The 16,222-nt window shown below is 28.1% G+C and overlaps 1 protein-coding gene across 6 annotated transcripts in view; it reads left to right on the forward strand.

Annotated features, from left to right (window-relative positions):
• LOC111632489 (protein lap4-like) overlaps window positions 1-16,222 on the forward strand; it is a 164,105-nt gene that overhangs the window by 101,904 nt on the left and 45,979 nt on the right. For 3 of the 6 annotated variants that reach the window (XM_023376908.1, XM_023376909.1, XM_023376912.1), the window contains one exon: window positions 1,424-1,508. The exons of 1 other annotated variant lie outside the window; for it this stretch is intronic. In XM_023376908.1, coding sequence (XP_023232676.1) covers window positions 1,424-1,493 — 70 coding nt within the window. In that variant the 3' untranslated portion in view covers window positions 1,494-1,508. Of the gene's footprint in view, window positions 1-1,423; window positions 1,509-4,160; window positions 5,148-16,222 lie in introns of those variants that run through there. 2 more of the 6 variants (XM_023376913.1, XM_023376910.1) reach the window with 2 other exon arrangements.

Below are 16,222 nucleotides of genomic sequence, written 5' to 3' on the forward strand. Positions count from 1 at the left end.
ACTTCTGAAGTATAATTTTTTATTGTTTTTATATTTTTCAATATATTTATTTTGTTTGTACAAAATAAAAAACTAATTTTTAACGATACAATAGTCTTCGTCAGGCTTAACATCAATGAAAATTCAGCGCGAAGCGACACGCAACGGAGAAAAATTTCAACATTGGATAGGTTAATATATTTTTTCGTACGTAATCGGTTATCCGAAATATCGATTTTCCGAACAACCCCAGTCCCCGATTGATTTGGATAATCGACGCTCTACTGTATATGCAAATGGATTGCACATGGACTGACAAAACCGCATGAGGAAGGACATGGAGGTCCGATATCACTACAGTTGTGTTCAGTTACAAGTGTAACACATTAAGTCAAGACATCATGAGCGAGTGACCAAAACTAGCTTCGCAATCGACTTTTTGGCTACTCCTGCAATAGTGGATCCAGATATCTTTAAGAGGGGTGTGCAGAAAGGAAACAATATGCCTTACAAAATTTTTAATTACTTGCTTTACTAAGAAAAAATCCTTCAGAAAGGAGTGAAAGTTGCACTCTGTACCTTAATCTACCCCTAGTACTGTAAGATAATTAACCAGTTATAAATATGCAAGAAATATTCTTATCATATAATATTGCATATAATTGTCAGTATAATAAATTTAAAATATTTTTCATTTTTTATAATCCAATTTTTTGTATTTTTTCTCTAAATGTACAGTACTTCATATTTTCAAATATATTATCAAGAAACAAATCTCAACTTATGTAAAGACCAGTTTCACAAATTTTATCTAAGTTAGGGAACTCTTGTAGGTATAGAATCTTGTCTTTACGTTGTCTTTGTTAATACAAGAGAGGAATAATATGAATCATTTTATCAGAAACTATTACAAATTTTAAACAATTTAATTAAAAATTACAAAGTAAGAAATAATTATTTCAGTTTGGTTTGATTTTAAAAGTTTTTGATTCAGTTCAAAACCCTGATTCAAATTACAAATTCATGACAAGTTTACTGTCATTTTTGGAGAAAGTTTCTTTTCCAACCACCTCCTGTACTTTTTCCTTTCAACTGATCTATTTTTGCTTCATAATCATGTCTTCTCTATTAATTTTGTCTCCTTGTCCATTACAAAATATTACTGCAATTAATCATTGTAACAATATTTTATAATTGTTCTTTCTCTAATGATTGTCTCTTGACAATAAATGAATACAAGTTTGTTCTACATGTTAGTATATACAATAACTTGAATAAATGTATTACGAATATTATAATATTCTGATGTGATAAACTCAAATGGGTAAAAAGTATATTATTACACATAAGTTAAATAAATTATTAATAGTTGCTAATGTGGTAGATTCTGATAAAAATAATAATAAAGTGTGCTTATAATATTTTTGTTATTTGATAAATCTAGTACATCAACATTTGATGAATTTAAAATGAGTTGCATATCTGATACAAATAAAAATTACAGTGGTAAGTAGAAAACAGTTGTTATTGAATATTTAATGACAATTTTATTTCATATTTATTTTTCTTTTTTCTTTTCTTATAGCAAGAAATCACATAAATGAAAATACGGTAAGTTTTTCAATAGTAGGAATTAATTATAATAAGAGCAGCTTTAAAAATTGTTCATGTTTTATAAAAAAAAATGAATTATATAATTTTGAATACTAGTAAGTATATATAATTATTATTATTATTGAAAATCAAATCAGTCATATATAATTTTTTTAAATATGTTTATATATATATATATAGTTATATTGCAGATTCATTTCTAAAGTGAACCAATCCACACAAACTTGTTTATAGATAAAAATAATTTTTAAATAACTCACTAATTTATCTTAAAACTAATTCAAAATACATAATGGGTACTAAGTGTACTTGATAGTGTTTAATTCATCATCTTTTCAGACAAAAACTGCACAAAAATTAGAAATAACTTAAATACAAATTAGGTAATAAGAGCAATTTTAATTTGAACTTGGTTTACTTTAAAACTATCCATATATAGATACTTGAATCACATAATTCCAAAAATGTCCATCTCTAAAAACATAAAAAAAAGGAAATTTTCTTTTTTTTTCACTAAACAGAAATTTATATAAACTTATAAACTTTGTTTAACATACATTTTACAAAATATGGAGTTTATAAATAAAGTTTTTATGTAAAATTAATGCATAAAAATTTTGGCTTTATAATGTACTGTACTGTACATACTGTATATATGTGTATATATATACAGTAAACCCACTTAATGCAGGGGATGCGTTCCTAGATGACAAAGCACTAAACGAAACAGCGTTAAATGAGGTCATTTTAACAGAGTAAGTAGGGAAAGGGGAACACACACCCAAAAATTAAAGTAAAATCTGTTTTATTTTTTTATTTTTTTGTTTTATATATATATATATATATTAATTGCTCTTAGGGACTTTGCAAAGAACATTAAAATTTTGGATTAGGTTCCATCACTCTCCTTATCAACTGAAAGTGGTGCTCTGTACACAATTGTTTGATGTTTGTGTGTCTACTATTTAATACTGTTCTCCCATGTTATCTGCAATGTTGTTAACTTCTGTTTTGCACTGTATTTGTATTCTGTTTATATCCATCTACTAATATTCCTTCTTTACTGAGTAGTTAAATCGTGTTTTGGTTTTAATGTATCCACAACATTTATCATAATCTCTTGTATATGTCTAAGTCTACCTCTGTATGTATTTTTCTGTATTCTAATTAACAATTATGTAATCAAAATACTTTTTGGTGTATTCCATTACCTGCCGCCTATCTTATGTTTAGCATCAGTTATTAATATGTATCTATGTATTTTGTATTCGGAATTTTATATTTTGNTGAACTAGTTCAGTGGCTTTCATCTAAATCTTTTCTCATTCCTAAATGAACAGATTTAGATGAAAAAAATTTGTTTGTTTTATTTGTAAAATTAATTACAAATAAACAAATTTGGAAATTAAGTTAGAATCCAAAACAATGTTTATGTAATATTTCAGATGTTTTGTTTGTCAAACACATGGTAGAATTTTCTTTACTCTTTTTTCTCTGTGGACATGAGATGGCCTTATAATCCATACCCATTACAGGTTTGGCCCACAATGAGTGTGGCCAGGTGGTGAGGTATAGGATCCAACACATTTGTGACAGACCCAAAAAGTTCCTAGATTTTTTTCAAGAGTGAATCCAGGGTTCCCAGAATGGTAGGCTGATATCTAAATTGCCTTGGCAATCCAGTTATCTTACAAGATATTTAAATTTCAAGATAATTTTTGATTATCTTGTAGGGCTTGTGATAATTATCTTCATAATATATTAATATTATGAAGATAATTGGCAAATAAATGTTTGAAAGTTCATAGAATTATTGTAATTTTGTGAAGTATCTACATATATTTGCAGGTATTTCAAAAGATTAGTTTGATTTCTTTTTCATAATGGAGAATACCAGAAAGTCTAGAAAATACAGTAAATTGAAATCTCAGTGAATGATTGTTTTCTTCTATAATCATTGCAATAATATTTTCCTGGCCTTAATTACACAATGACTAAACCATATTAAATTTATATTTTCATAATGTAAGCATAAGATAATTTAAATTATAATTTTCATTTGTAACAATTAATATTAATATATTAGACTTCTTATACATGTAGATTTATATTTACACATTTTATTTTCTTTCATAATAAACAGTTATTAAAAGTTTATATGCTTGATAATTTGCAGAAAATATTTTTGTTTTCAATAACATAATTTATTGGAATTAAATTTTAAATACAAAAACTTGAATTTAACATATGACTCAATAAAATTTTTTGATCCAAATAAATTACCTTTATACAAAAGTATTTTTTGTAATAAGTATTGTGCATGATATATTTATTTACTTTGCACCTATTCTGTTTTAAAAAAATCAGTTTTTAATATAATTTTGGTTTTAATTTTAAATTTTAAGCTTTTTAATTACAATAAAAATAGAATTTATTCTAATTTGTATATATTTTATATAATTTATATAAGCACTTTTTGCAAAATTACATTGCATGAATATTTTTGTTTTTGTTATCTAAAAATATAATAGCAAATGACACAAAATCATTGGATTCCCTTGTTGCAGAAAGGAGCAGTACTCCAGCAACGTATGAATGTTTTCGACCTCATCATTGATTCCAGTTAATGAAACCTGTCATTTGCTATCTTCCTACTGAACAAGTGCGAGTGACAATTGGAGTTTTCCCATCAACATTTCAAGAGTGAAAAGAGGCTGCCTTACCTTTGAACACTTTTGTGATCATTGTCAAATATATACCATCATCATATCATATTTTTCATTTGTGCTTAAGCCATAGGAATTATTTTAACTTTTTAGTCAATTCCTAACAGTTTGTGGAATAGTTTAGCAATCTTGCTTTTTAGCATTGCCATACAAGTGCCTGTTAATCATTTACAAAGTACAGTACAGAAAAGACAGCAGTGATAAAGCAGTGTTTTAAGGAACATTCCTGGATCAAAATAATGTTTTGAGTAATATATACAAGCAAATTTATCACCTTCACATGCCAGAAGTAAATGTTTGTTGTTTACAAACAACAACATATAAAAAAGCTAAACTAAACATTTTCTTTATTTTTTTTTAATTTTATGTTTGGCTTTAAGTTTTAAAGACTAGCAGCTTTATTTATTTTTGTTATCACTTTTTAAAAAAAATAAAAAATAAAAGTAAAATGATTAGAATTAAATTTTCTTTTTAGAAACCAGATCTGGGTTTTTCCAGTATAAAAATAAAAAGGAATATTAAAACTTAAGAATGTAGAACAATTATCAATAGCATTTAGGTTATTAAATAAATATATTTTTATTAAAATGCTTGTATACCATATTTCAGTTTAGAATCCAAATCATTAAATGGTTTTTTTAATAAGTTTTCCATCATTCAAGGAATGTTTGTAAATATTATACATCATACAGTTTAAAAAGGTATCATATGATTTTTCTCTGGTGATTTAAAAATTTTATATGAAGTAAAATACTGGTTTTTTTTAGGTCTGTGATAAATCTTTATTCTTAAGTAATCATTGTCATTTTTCATTAATTATAAAGGATATTATCATTCTCAGAACATCGGATTTACATTTTAAATGTTATTTAAAATTTACTATTATGAAATTGTAATTATTATTTTTTACTAGAAGGCTGTTTAAATGAAAATATGTACATTTGTTCACTAATCTTGTTGGGAATATGACCAAATAAATTTGTTTTGAGGAAACTTCAAATATTAGTTAAAATATATACTTTTCATTATTTTTTTTTAAGATTTGTGAAATTTCATTTTCTGAAATAGTACATAACATTTAAAAGTATTTCTTTCAAACATCTTATTTGAAATACTGAAGAACTTGGATAACTCAAAGTAGAAGGGACCTCAAAAAAATTTGAATTAGACTAGTTTGAATATTTGCATTAAAATATGTGAATAAAATATAAAACTGTAATAGTAAATTAATAAACAGTTTATTACAGTATTCATTACAATTACAGTACAGATACTGTATTGCATTAGTTTTTATTAAATTACAGTACTTTTATCAATTAATTTATTTAAAAAGCTTAAAATTTTGGCTGTTTTTTAAAAATATATTTTGCTTGTTAAAGTGAATTCATCAAGTTTGTTGAGTCTGAAAAACAGCATTTCTTTGTATTTTCCTGTTTAACAAACTGCCTTAAAGTTAAAAATTTACAAGAATTATTGTGACATTGTCACAATGCCAAGCTGCAGTTTTTAATAATATTTTTATTTATTTAATTTAAAATATATGCTCTCAATTTCAGTAGTTTCTTGCTCCTGTACATCATACTTTTCCTGATAACAATTAGAATTGTGCTGATCATCTTTCTAACTCCATTCTGGAGAAAATTTGTTGAATTGAAATAACATGACTTTTGGTCCAGACCAGAAGTTTGTACCTGGTTTATCGGGGCCTCTGCCCCCCAAGCTTTCCGTATCTGGTCTTGACTTTCATCTATCTAACTCAATTCTTGAGATTAAGGAAGGACAGACAAACAATGGATGGATGTTAGTGGGAATTTATAGGTCTGCAATTTGAAAATTGCAGCTCAATTAAGTAATTAAACTAACAAGGGGACAGCATGATGTTGGGCTTCACTGAATTTTATCAAACTCAGAGAGGTTATAGTTCATCCCCAATGATTGACATGTGCTAAGCAGTTGAGTACACAATACTCAAAATAAAAAGAGAAAATTCAAGTGGTTTGCAATTTTCCACCTCAAACTTATAGAATTTCTACCATCTGTAGAGTGATCAGTGAGTTGATCAGGACCCAGTGCTTTGATAGTTGTGAGGTTGGTGTTTTGAATTCCAGTGGTATCAATGTGATTTTTTTCCTAAAATTATAATTTTTACTTTATTCTTGGTACTTTCACATTTATTATTTTGTCAGAGAAACTGATTATTTTTATAAAACTACAAATGCACAATAAAAAGAGTAATAAAACAATAAAATGCATCTGTTTCAAGTAACAAGTCAATGTCAAAAGCAATTAACAAGTGCTACCTAGCAGTATCTATTTATTATGGCAACAGTCATTGTTTTACCTAAATGTGTCTATGATTCTGTCTTTGTTCACTAAAGAACAAAAAGATGGCTTTGATATCTCATGCTAACATCAATAGTATTGAAATGTGTTCTGCAGAATCACTGCAAGACAATATTACAAAATTTACATATTGTGAAAGCATCCTTCAAAATCAAGATTTAATTGCAGCTGGGGGTTCTTCATCAATTTCAGAGGTTGCAAAGGTGGAGGGAGAAAAAATATATTAAACACACTGATATTTTCAAATGTGATACTGTATGAATGATTTTCCAAATTAGTTGATGATGATGTGTTTTTAAACATTAATCAAGTTTGTTTTTCAATGACATGTAAATAGTGTTACCACCCATCCAGTTTTCACCTGGACAGTCCGGGAATTGATTCCCTGTCCGGGTGAACTATTAATTTTGTCCGGGAATTTTGTAGAAATTGTGAAATTATGATAAAACAAAGTTCTTGCAAATATTTTTACAAATTTACACTATTTTAACAGTGAAAGAACTCACACTCATTGAAACTCCTCTGCAATTCTGCAATGTTAGTCTGTTTACACCAATGTGTGACACACAACCTGTCATTGACCCCCCCTTTTTTTTTCTTTTTGCATGTATAATCGTATACGTCTCTGCAATATCCAATAGAGCTAAGTCATCTGTACCTGTTCTTTTTTAATTTAGGTTACTCCTATGCAAGTCCCTAGACCAGGCATGGCCATACAGCCCGTCTAATGAATTTATGTGGCCCATGATTAATCTTTTAATATATTAGCTACTCAAGTCCAAATAGGTCGGTGAAAAATTCTGATGCCTAAAAAAAAAGGTCAACAACTACTCACTGTGCATTTAGAGTTAACCCTCTGTTACAAATCTCTTAAGTACAGTGTAGAATGTTGATAAAGCATGATAATGTGAAAAATGTATCTGTAATGTATGTACAATTTAGTCTCTACAGGGTGACACCACAATGAGATCTGGCACCATCTTAAAATCTTCCTAGGGCAGCCTCTGGTTCGGTCCATGGAAAAAGTTTTCTCTCCAATTTGGCCTGGGGGCAAAAACTGTTGGCCACTCCTGCTCTAGTCCCTAACTGTAACTGATTTAGAACCACCATGCGCGTTATTCTTCGCATTGTAAAATGACATTGGCGTGTGCCAGAAACTTCTGTTCAAACAAACCTGACCTGCCGTCCGGGTCAGCGATTTTCAAAAGGTGGCAACACAACATGTAAATCATATTCTTGTTGTAAAAATCTGCATTTATTCAATGGTCACACTGCAGAAATTTTTGTTTCACATGCTTCTACAACAATCATTATCCACAAAACTGTGCTCCTGGAAAACAAAACAGATTGAATAATGTTAATAAAAATATCTTTTTTATTAACAAAATTGGCCTTTAATAATGATAAATTTGTTTACATCTAATCCTCTTCTCAAATAAATTATGGGATTTGTACTAACATATATTTATAAATACATGAATATTCAAAAATAATTTTTTAATAAATATAATAAATTTAAAAATATCAAGAATAAAGTAAAAAGTATAGTTTTTTATTAAAAAACTACTTTTTACTTTATTCTTGATATTTTATTGGTTTTAATATATCTTATTGGATTTAATGTAGTTTTGTATTAAAAAACTACATTAAAACCAATAAGATTTCAAACACCAACCTCAGGATTATGAAACAAACAAACCCCCACCAACCAGTCTATGAATAATAAGAATGCCAATTGTTTTAAGTGATTTGCAATTTTTAACCTCAGTTTTCTCCTTTAATTTTGAATATTGTGCCTTACTGCTTGGCACGTGTCAGTTGTTGGGATGCATTATAACCTCACCAAGTTTGATTAAAATTGGTGACCCCAATGCCATGCTGTCCCCTTGTAAGAAACACAGTAAACACTGTACTCTGGAATTTCTCAATCACCATTGCCAACATTAGTGCTTAAACACATATTTTATCAAAATATTGCAGGTGATTTTTTTCATAAAATTATTGCACTGTTACTTCAAATTAACCAAAAAAAGTTTGAATTAAAAAGGAAAATCTTATGTTACTTTTATAGGAAATTCAAGGATCCAAAAAATATATTTAAATTAACCACAAATTTTAATTTAAAACATTCAAATTATCAAGTTATACTGCATTTAATAATTTATCAATATCTTTGTGATCAAGCTATTCTTGATATCCCATTATATTATTAAGTTATAAAGCATATCATAGTTTTTATATTTGGTATGTTTATAAACAAACTTTTTACTTTTGCATTTTTAGATTAAAAAAAAATTTAATATATAAAATACAAAAGGAATTTTAATTCTATATATTAAATATCAAGAATGGCCGCTAATTTTTTACCAAATTAAATTTAAAATTGCATATATACCATATTTACTTGCATATAAGATGAGGTTTAAGTTTAAAATGCCATTAATTTTTGTGGGACAATATGTGCATTTACATCCATTTGATATTTTACTTGTGATTAAATATAATAAAATTAGAATTGTATTAATAAATCTAATTTTCTTTATTTTGATCTTTAAAGTCACACCTAGTCCTATATGCAAGGTCGTTTTATATTCGAGTAAATACAGTATTTTAAGTTTCAAAAATAATAATACAGGTAACCCCCGTATAACACAGGAGTTACATTCCAAAAAATTGCCGTGTTATGTGAATCCATGTTATACGAAACAAAGAACTAGTGTGAAAAGGGGGGTTAGGTTCCAAAAATTAAAAAACATGCTGTTAAATCCTTATTTAAATCGGATTTATTATTCATTTTTTTCATAGGTAAATTACTTATTTATTATTTTACCAGAGGATTATTCATCATATATACTGTATGATGATCTCAGCATGAGCATCATCAATTGATAACAGTTTTCGGGTGCATTCGTTAATAGCTGTCGCTCTGCAAAGGGGGTCCGCTGCATTTTTTAAGCATTTAGGAACGATGGTGACAGAAAGATGGCGGCACCCACGCTATCAATAGTATCGTGATGGAGGAATCTATAATTCTAAAATGAGCTTTTAGAGGCAAAAAAAGGGTCCCAATTGTAAAATTTAACCATTAAATGGATTATTGTTGAAAGAGCATTCAAAGTAGCCACGAAAACAATTAGAATGCTCGCGCAGAGTTATGCGGAAGTATAAAAGAACGCACCCTTTATTACATTTCATGTTGTACGAGGGTTTTACCCAATTCCCAAACTGTGTTAGAGTGAACCCGTGCTATAAAAGCACCATGTTATACGGGGGATGTTCCCAATTCTCAAACCGTGTTAGAGTGAATCTGTGCTATAGAAATGCCGTGTTATACGGGGGTTACCTGTATATATAACACTTGATAAATCCAATAGTATTAAACTGTATGTTGATAAATTTAAGTACAGGTTTACCACTGAATTTCTGGCAACTGATGGTCCAGCATCTCCTTTAATCTGGACAGAATTACAATACGTAACTGAAATTCCCACATACACCAGACTGGATGGCCACTTATCGTGTTATGTTTAGAATGTGTTTATTTACATTATTTACACTGCAATTTTGTAATATTCTTAGTTTATTTTGCTTAAATTTAACCGTAGCTATGGGTCCTAAGAGAGAGAAGAGAAATTAGATAAATATTAAATGTAAATTACATTTAATATTTATTTAATTTAAGTTTCTAGCATTTCATGGTATACTTTAGACACATGGGAGGAGTGTAGTGAGTGAGTTAGGAGGTGTGTTGATGAATTATTATTATTATTATATGTGCCACAGTTGTTCTGGCAAAACAGTTAATTCAGCAAGGCTTTGGAACCAGGGCTGCAGAAATTTTGTGGTGTACTTATATTAGTAACAATCAACTTCTTGCACTGTTTAAAAAATATAATTTAACCCAAAAATAAAAATATAATCTAAATTTGATTTTATTTTAAAGTAAGTGTTTTATTGGAACAAATATCTATATATATATAACCCATTCAATGGGTGTCCATCTGTCCGATAATGGACACTAGAGGCGCCCCTATCGTGTGTCATATTTCAAACATTCAAATTAACAATTTTAATTCTTATTTAAATTAACAATATGAATTATTATTATTCATTTGGCCCATAAATTATTATTTGGTCAATATAACAATATAAATAATTCAGTATATTTGTAATAGGAATTTATTATTTCAGGGGCTTATATCTCGCAAAGGATCGCGAGTAGGGGTATGGTTCCTTTGACTTTATTGTTCGCACAGGGGCTACAGTTTGGGGGGGTCGCCACCTCTTCATTCGGAGGGTAAATCTTACCATTGGGACTTTAACAGAGCTGTACAGCATATTGATAGGAACAAAAAAGTCAAAGGAACCATGCCTCATGGAAATTTGTAAAGAACGCCCACTAGGGGGCGTCCTGGGCTACTAGTACATAATAAACCAATATGACTATAATATTTTTAAAAAGCAAAAAGAACAAACACAAAATATGAAATTAGAAATTCTAGTAAAGGATTAAAGTTTTTAGAACCCATTGATACTAAAAATTTGCAGATAAAAAATGAACAAACATTGGCATTCCTAATAATATATTTGGTGATAATCTAATTTAAATTAAACCAAGTTTATGATGTTACCAGTCAGGTGGCTGAGGCAGTTAAAGTCTACCACTCTGGAGACCTAGGATCAAATCCAGGCAGCTGAAAAACATCAGGAATTTTTTGGGATGGTCTGACCTCACCATTTAGCCATCCCAATGTGGACCTGGCCAAACCTGTGTTGGGCCTAATACAGGTCTCCTTAGTACCAGTACTCAGAGAGCAGAGTCTCAAAGAATGCAGATGATATCATAGGAACTATACATGGATGACATTGTTATAGTAATTAAAATATAGTAATACCACAAATTTTAAGTAATGCGTAACAAATATGTTAAATTACATACATACAAGATAAGCATAGTATAAAATAAGTGAGAATAAATATAATTCAGTTTTACAAAATAAAAACTGACTTTTAATAAACTGTTTCAAAGTAAAGTATTAAACTGAACTCTTTTTTATTTAGTCTTCAACAATGACAATAAAATTGTGTGTAAAAGCAAACATTTTGATAAATTCAATGTTGATGTATTGCCTAACTTCATTACTTGTTATTAATTTTTATTTTTTTGAATTAAAAATAATTAAATATTTTTAAGTATTTGATTCTACGTAATAAATAATTCTTGTAAATATGGAGTCTGATATATTCTTTAAAAAAAGAAATTATATTTGGAAGATCTGCATATTCTATTCAAAAACTCCAGTTTTAAATTTATAATTGATATATCTTTAATATTATAAAATAGATAAGAATAAATAATTGAGAACAAATATATTGTACAATTAAACAATTCAAAATAAGAAATCATTGCAATCTAATGGTAATTTTTAAAGAACAAACATTTTGAACCAGTTTAAGTGTCAATCTTTAGGTTCTAGAACACTAACAACTTAAAATAAAGCTACAATATGAAAATTATACTGATTTAACAGGATTAAGTATTTCTTCTAATATTTTTGGTCTATACAAATAGACCAAAAACTTTAGAAGTGATACCTAATCCTGCTAAATTTGTGTAGTTTTTATATTTTAACATAAAACAGAAAGTACATCCTTTCAATCTAAAGCTACAGAAGCAAATAACATGGACAAAAGATTCTAAGTCTAATCATAAGAGAATTAGACATTTTACAATCTTCTGAACTAATATACTGATTGATAACTAGATGAAATTAACTTGAGAAGCTAAACTTTTGTTCAAAAATTAAATGCTAGATATTAAACAGATATTTTTGGCTAATTCAATTAATCATCATTAGTTTATGTAGCTAAAACTCGATGATGATTGATTAAATTAGCCAAAAATGTGTGTGAAAAAATTAAATGCTGACTATTAACAATTTAGTTTTGATTAAAATGATTTAAAAAAATATTTTTTACTTTCAGATTTAATTCCATTATCTTATGAGTATACTGTTTATTTAAGGCAATCAAAAAAATTATTTTTCAAAATTTTTTTGGCTCTCTTGAATCCATTTTCAGTTATTGAAATGGAAGTTTAATAGAATTTACATTATCAATTTAATCTTAATATTTAGAAAGAAGAAAAGATTGTCTTAAGTAATTATTCTCTCATATAGATCACACATTCTTTGTTTAGAATACATCATTTTTAAAATTTAAGGTCTCTCTAATTTCCAAAATATATATGCAGGTAATCCTCATAATGTGATAGTTATGCTCCACAAAAATGTCATGTTATAATTTTTATTATTGCATTATGCAAATCTTGTATAATGTAACTATTTATATATAAATTTAATGTATCAAGTAAGAAAAAAATTTTTAATTCAGAAAATTTTATTTAACAAAACATGAATTACAAAATAAAAACAAAATTGTTAAAATTTGTAAAATAAAGAATTGTATGCAACAATCTTTCATTGTGTGCACAAAATAAATTTTAGTCATCTTCCAAAATAACATTTTGCCAATATTCTTTATTTTCCAATAGCTGGATGTCTTCATTGCTTGAAACCTGTTGGATATTGCTATAACTTTCAACTTCTTCAGACTCTTCTGCTTGTTTAGTTGTAAAGCACTTTGTTACAATTGCTTTTGAAGTTTGTTATTTATGTACATTTTACCCCTATATGGTTTCATCATATAGAGGTAAAATGCACAGTTTACATTCAGTAACTATAACAGTTTGCCAAAGAGCATTTAATAGAATAAACTATTAATATATTTATATAAATATAGTTTGCTATAACATGTCACAGGATGTTTGTCTATCAAATACTAATTTAGATTATTTTCCAATGATCAGAAGCTGTGCTGTGGTAATCTTAATATATCTTACACTGTTTGAAAGAAAAACTTATCCAGTGGCATCCTAAGCAGAACGTTAATGTGTTCTACTTTTTTCTGATCTGCCTAATTTTTTTTTTATTAAATAATGAGAAATTTATTTTTATAAAATTCATAAAAGGTTAGATTTCTTGAAAAATTTAAACTCAATTGTAAGATATATAAAGAAACAGATCAATATTTATAAGATGATTATTTGTGCCAGATAGTTACTGTAGGGTATTATATTTACAATAGCTATAAAAGCATTCTTTGCTTATGGCACAAAAATAATTCACAACTATATCCCAAAAACCTTAACCTGACAAATGTAATTTTTCAAATATCTTTCTTTCTGTATATGTACATATAATAACGTGTTTATGTTCTTAAATAAAAAACCATTCCAATTTAAAAAATAATTTCTAAAAAGTTTTTAATGGAAAAAAATAATATTAGAAATCTTCAACATAGTAAAGCATTTGTCTTTCGTACTGACAATTAAGTATTAGAATTACTCTTTGGCTCTGCTTTTGTAGTCTTTTAGCACCATATGTGACATCACAGTATGTTCATCTACATACTTATTTGCTAACAATTGTTTTTGCTCATCTACATATTTGCTATAATTGTTTTATAATTCTCTCTTATCAATAATTTTCCCATAGAATATTTGACAAAATATATTCCTAATATTAATTTCACTAAATTACCCTGTAATGTTATGATTTAATTGTCACTTTTAATTTATTAAATCATACATGCTGTTTTTAACTGGGGCCTGCTGATATAAGCATCAATAAGCACAGGACAGCTATCAGTTTTTAAATGAAGTGAGTAGGGTTTTCACTCTTAAAAAAAAAAAAAACAAATTTCCGAAATAAGAAAAGAACTGAAAGAAAATACAACCACCTCAGAAAATAACTTTTGGGTTCAATTCCTCACAGGTTCTGTCCAATAGTGCAGGGGTGACCAACTGTTGTGTACATAAGATCTACTTTTTATCTTAAAAATGTGTTACGATCGACTTGTTGTCGTAGGCATAGTCTAAGTGGCGAGGGGGAGATGTGAAATACATACTATGTTTAGATAGGTAAGAAAAGCCACAATTTAATTTAAAACATGAAGAAAAGGTACTTACATTTTAAACAGAAGAAAAATTGAAACTCAACATTGTCACTTTCAGGGACCACCACTTCACCGTTTTTCTCTCTACCATGTCCCGACCTATTCTCTCTGTCCCTCTTTCCACCTTTCTTTTTTTCAGTTTTACAACCCTTTGTCTACATTTCTTATTCCCCTTTTACAACTACAGTAGAACGTCGATTATCCAAAAGTCAATTATCCGAAAGAATTCCAGTCGGCAAATTTAAATTTTCGCCAGTGCTGTGACACTGCAATCTTTGGTTATGTCTTGGGCTACTCAAATATTTTACATTTTTGATACTAGCTTAACTTCTGAAGTATTATTTTTTATTGTTTTTATATTTTTCAATATATTTATTTTGTTTGTACAAAATAAAAAACTAATTTTTAACGATACAATAGTCTTCGTCAGGCTTAACATCAATGAAAATTCAGCGCGAAGCGACACGCAACGGAGAAAAATTTCAACATTGGATAGGTTAATATATTTTTTCGTACGTAATCGGTTATCCGAAATATCGATTTTCCGAACAACCCCAGTCCCCGATTGATTTGGATAATCGACGCTCTACTGTATATGCAAATGGATTGCACATGGACTGACAAAACCGCATGAGGAAGGACATGGAGGTCCGATATCACTACAGTTGTGTTCAGTTACAAGTGTAACACATTAAGTCAAGACATCATGAGCGAGTGACCAAAACTAGCTTCGCAATCGACTTTTTGGCTACTCCTGCAATAGTGGATCCAGATATCTTTAAGAGGGGTGTGCAGAAAGGAAACAATATGCCTTACAAAATTTTTAATTACTTGCTTTACTAAGAAAAAATCCTTCAGAAAGGAGTGAAAGTTGCACTCTGTACCTTAATCTACCCCTAGTACTGTAAGATAATTAACCAGTTATAAATATGCAAGAAATATTCTTATCATATAATATTGCATATAATTGTCAGTATAATAAATTTAAAATATTTTTCATTTTTTATAATCCAATTTTTTGTATTTTTTCTCTAAATGTACAGTACTTCATATTTTCAAATATATTATCAAGAAACAAATCTCAACTTATGTAAAGACCAGTTTCACAAATTTTATCTAAGTTAGGGAACTCTTGTAGGTATAGAATCTTGTCTTTACGTTGTCTTTGTTAATACAAGAGAGGAATAATATGAATCATTTTATCAGAAACTATTACAAATTTTAAACAATTTAATTAAAAATTACAAAGTAAGAAATAATTATTTCAGTTTGGTTTGATTTTAAAAGTTTTTGATTCAGTTCAAAACCCTGATTCAAATTACAAATTCATGACAAGTTTACTGTCATTTTTGGAGAAAGTTTCTTTTCCAACCACCTCCTGTACTTTTTCCTTTCAACTGATCTATTTTTGCTTCATAATCATGTCTTCTCTATTAATTTTGTCTCCTTGTCCATTACAAAATATTACTGCAATTAATCATTGTAACAATATTTTATAATTGTTCTTTCTCTAATGATTGTCTCTTGACAATAAATGAATACAA

Source organism: Centruroides sculpturatus, unplaced genomic scaffold (assembly GCF_000671375.1).
Source record: "Centruroides sculpturatus isolate CEXI.00-Female unplaced genomic scaffold, Cexi_2.0 scaffold635, whole genome shotgun sequence".
Classification (NCBI taxonomy): domain Eukaryota; kingdom Metazoa; phylum Arthropoda; class Arachnida; order Scorpiones; family Buthidae; genus Centruroides; species Centruroides sculpturatus.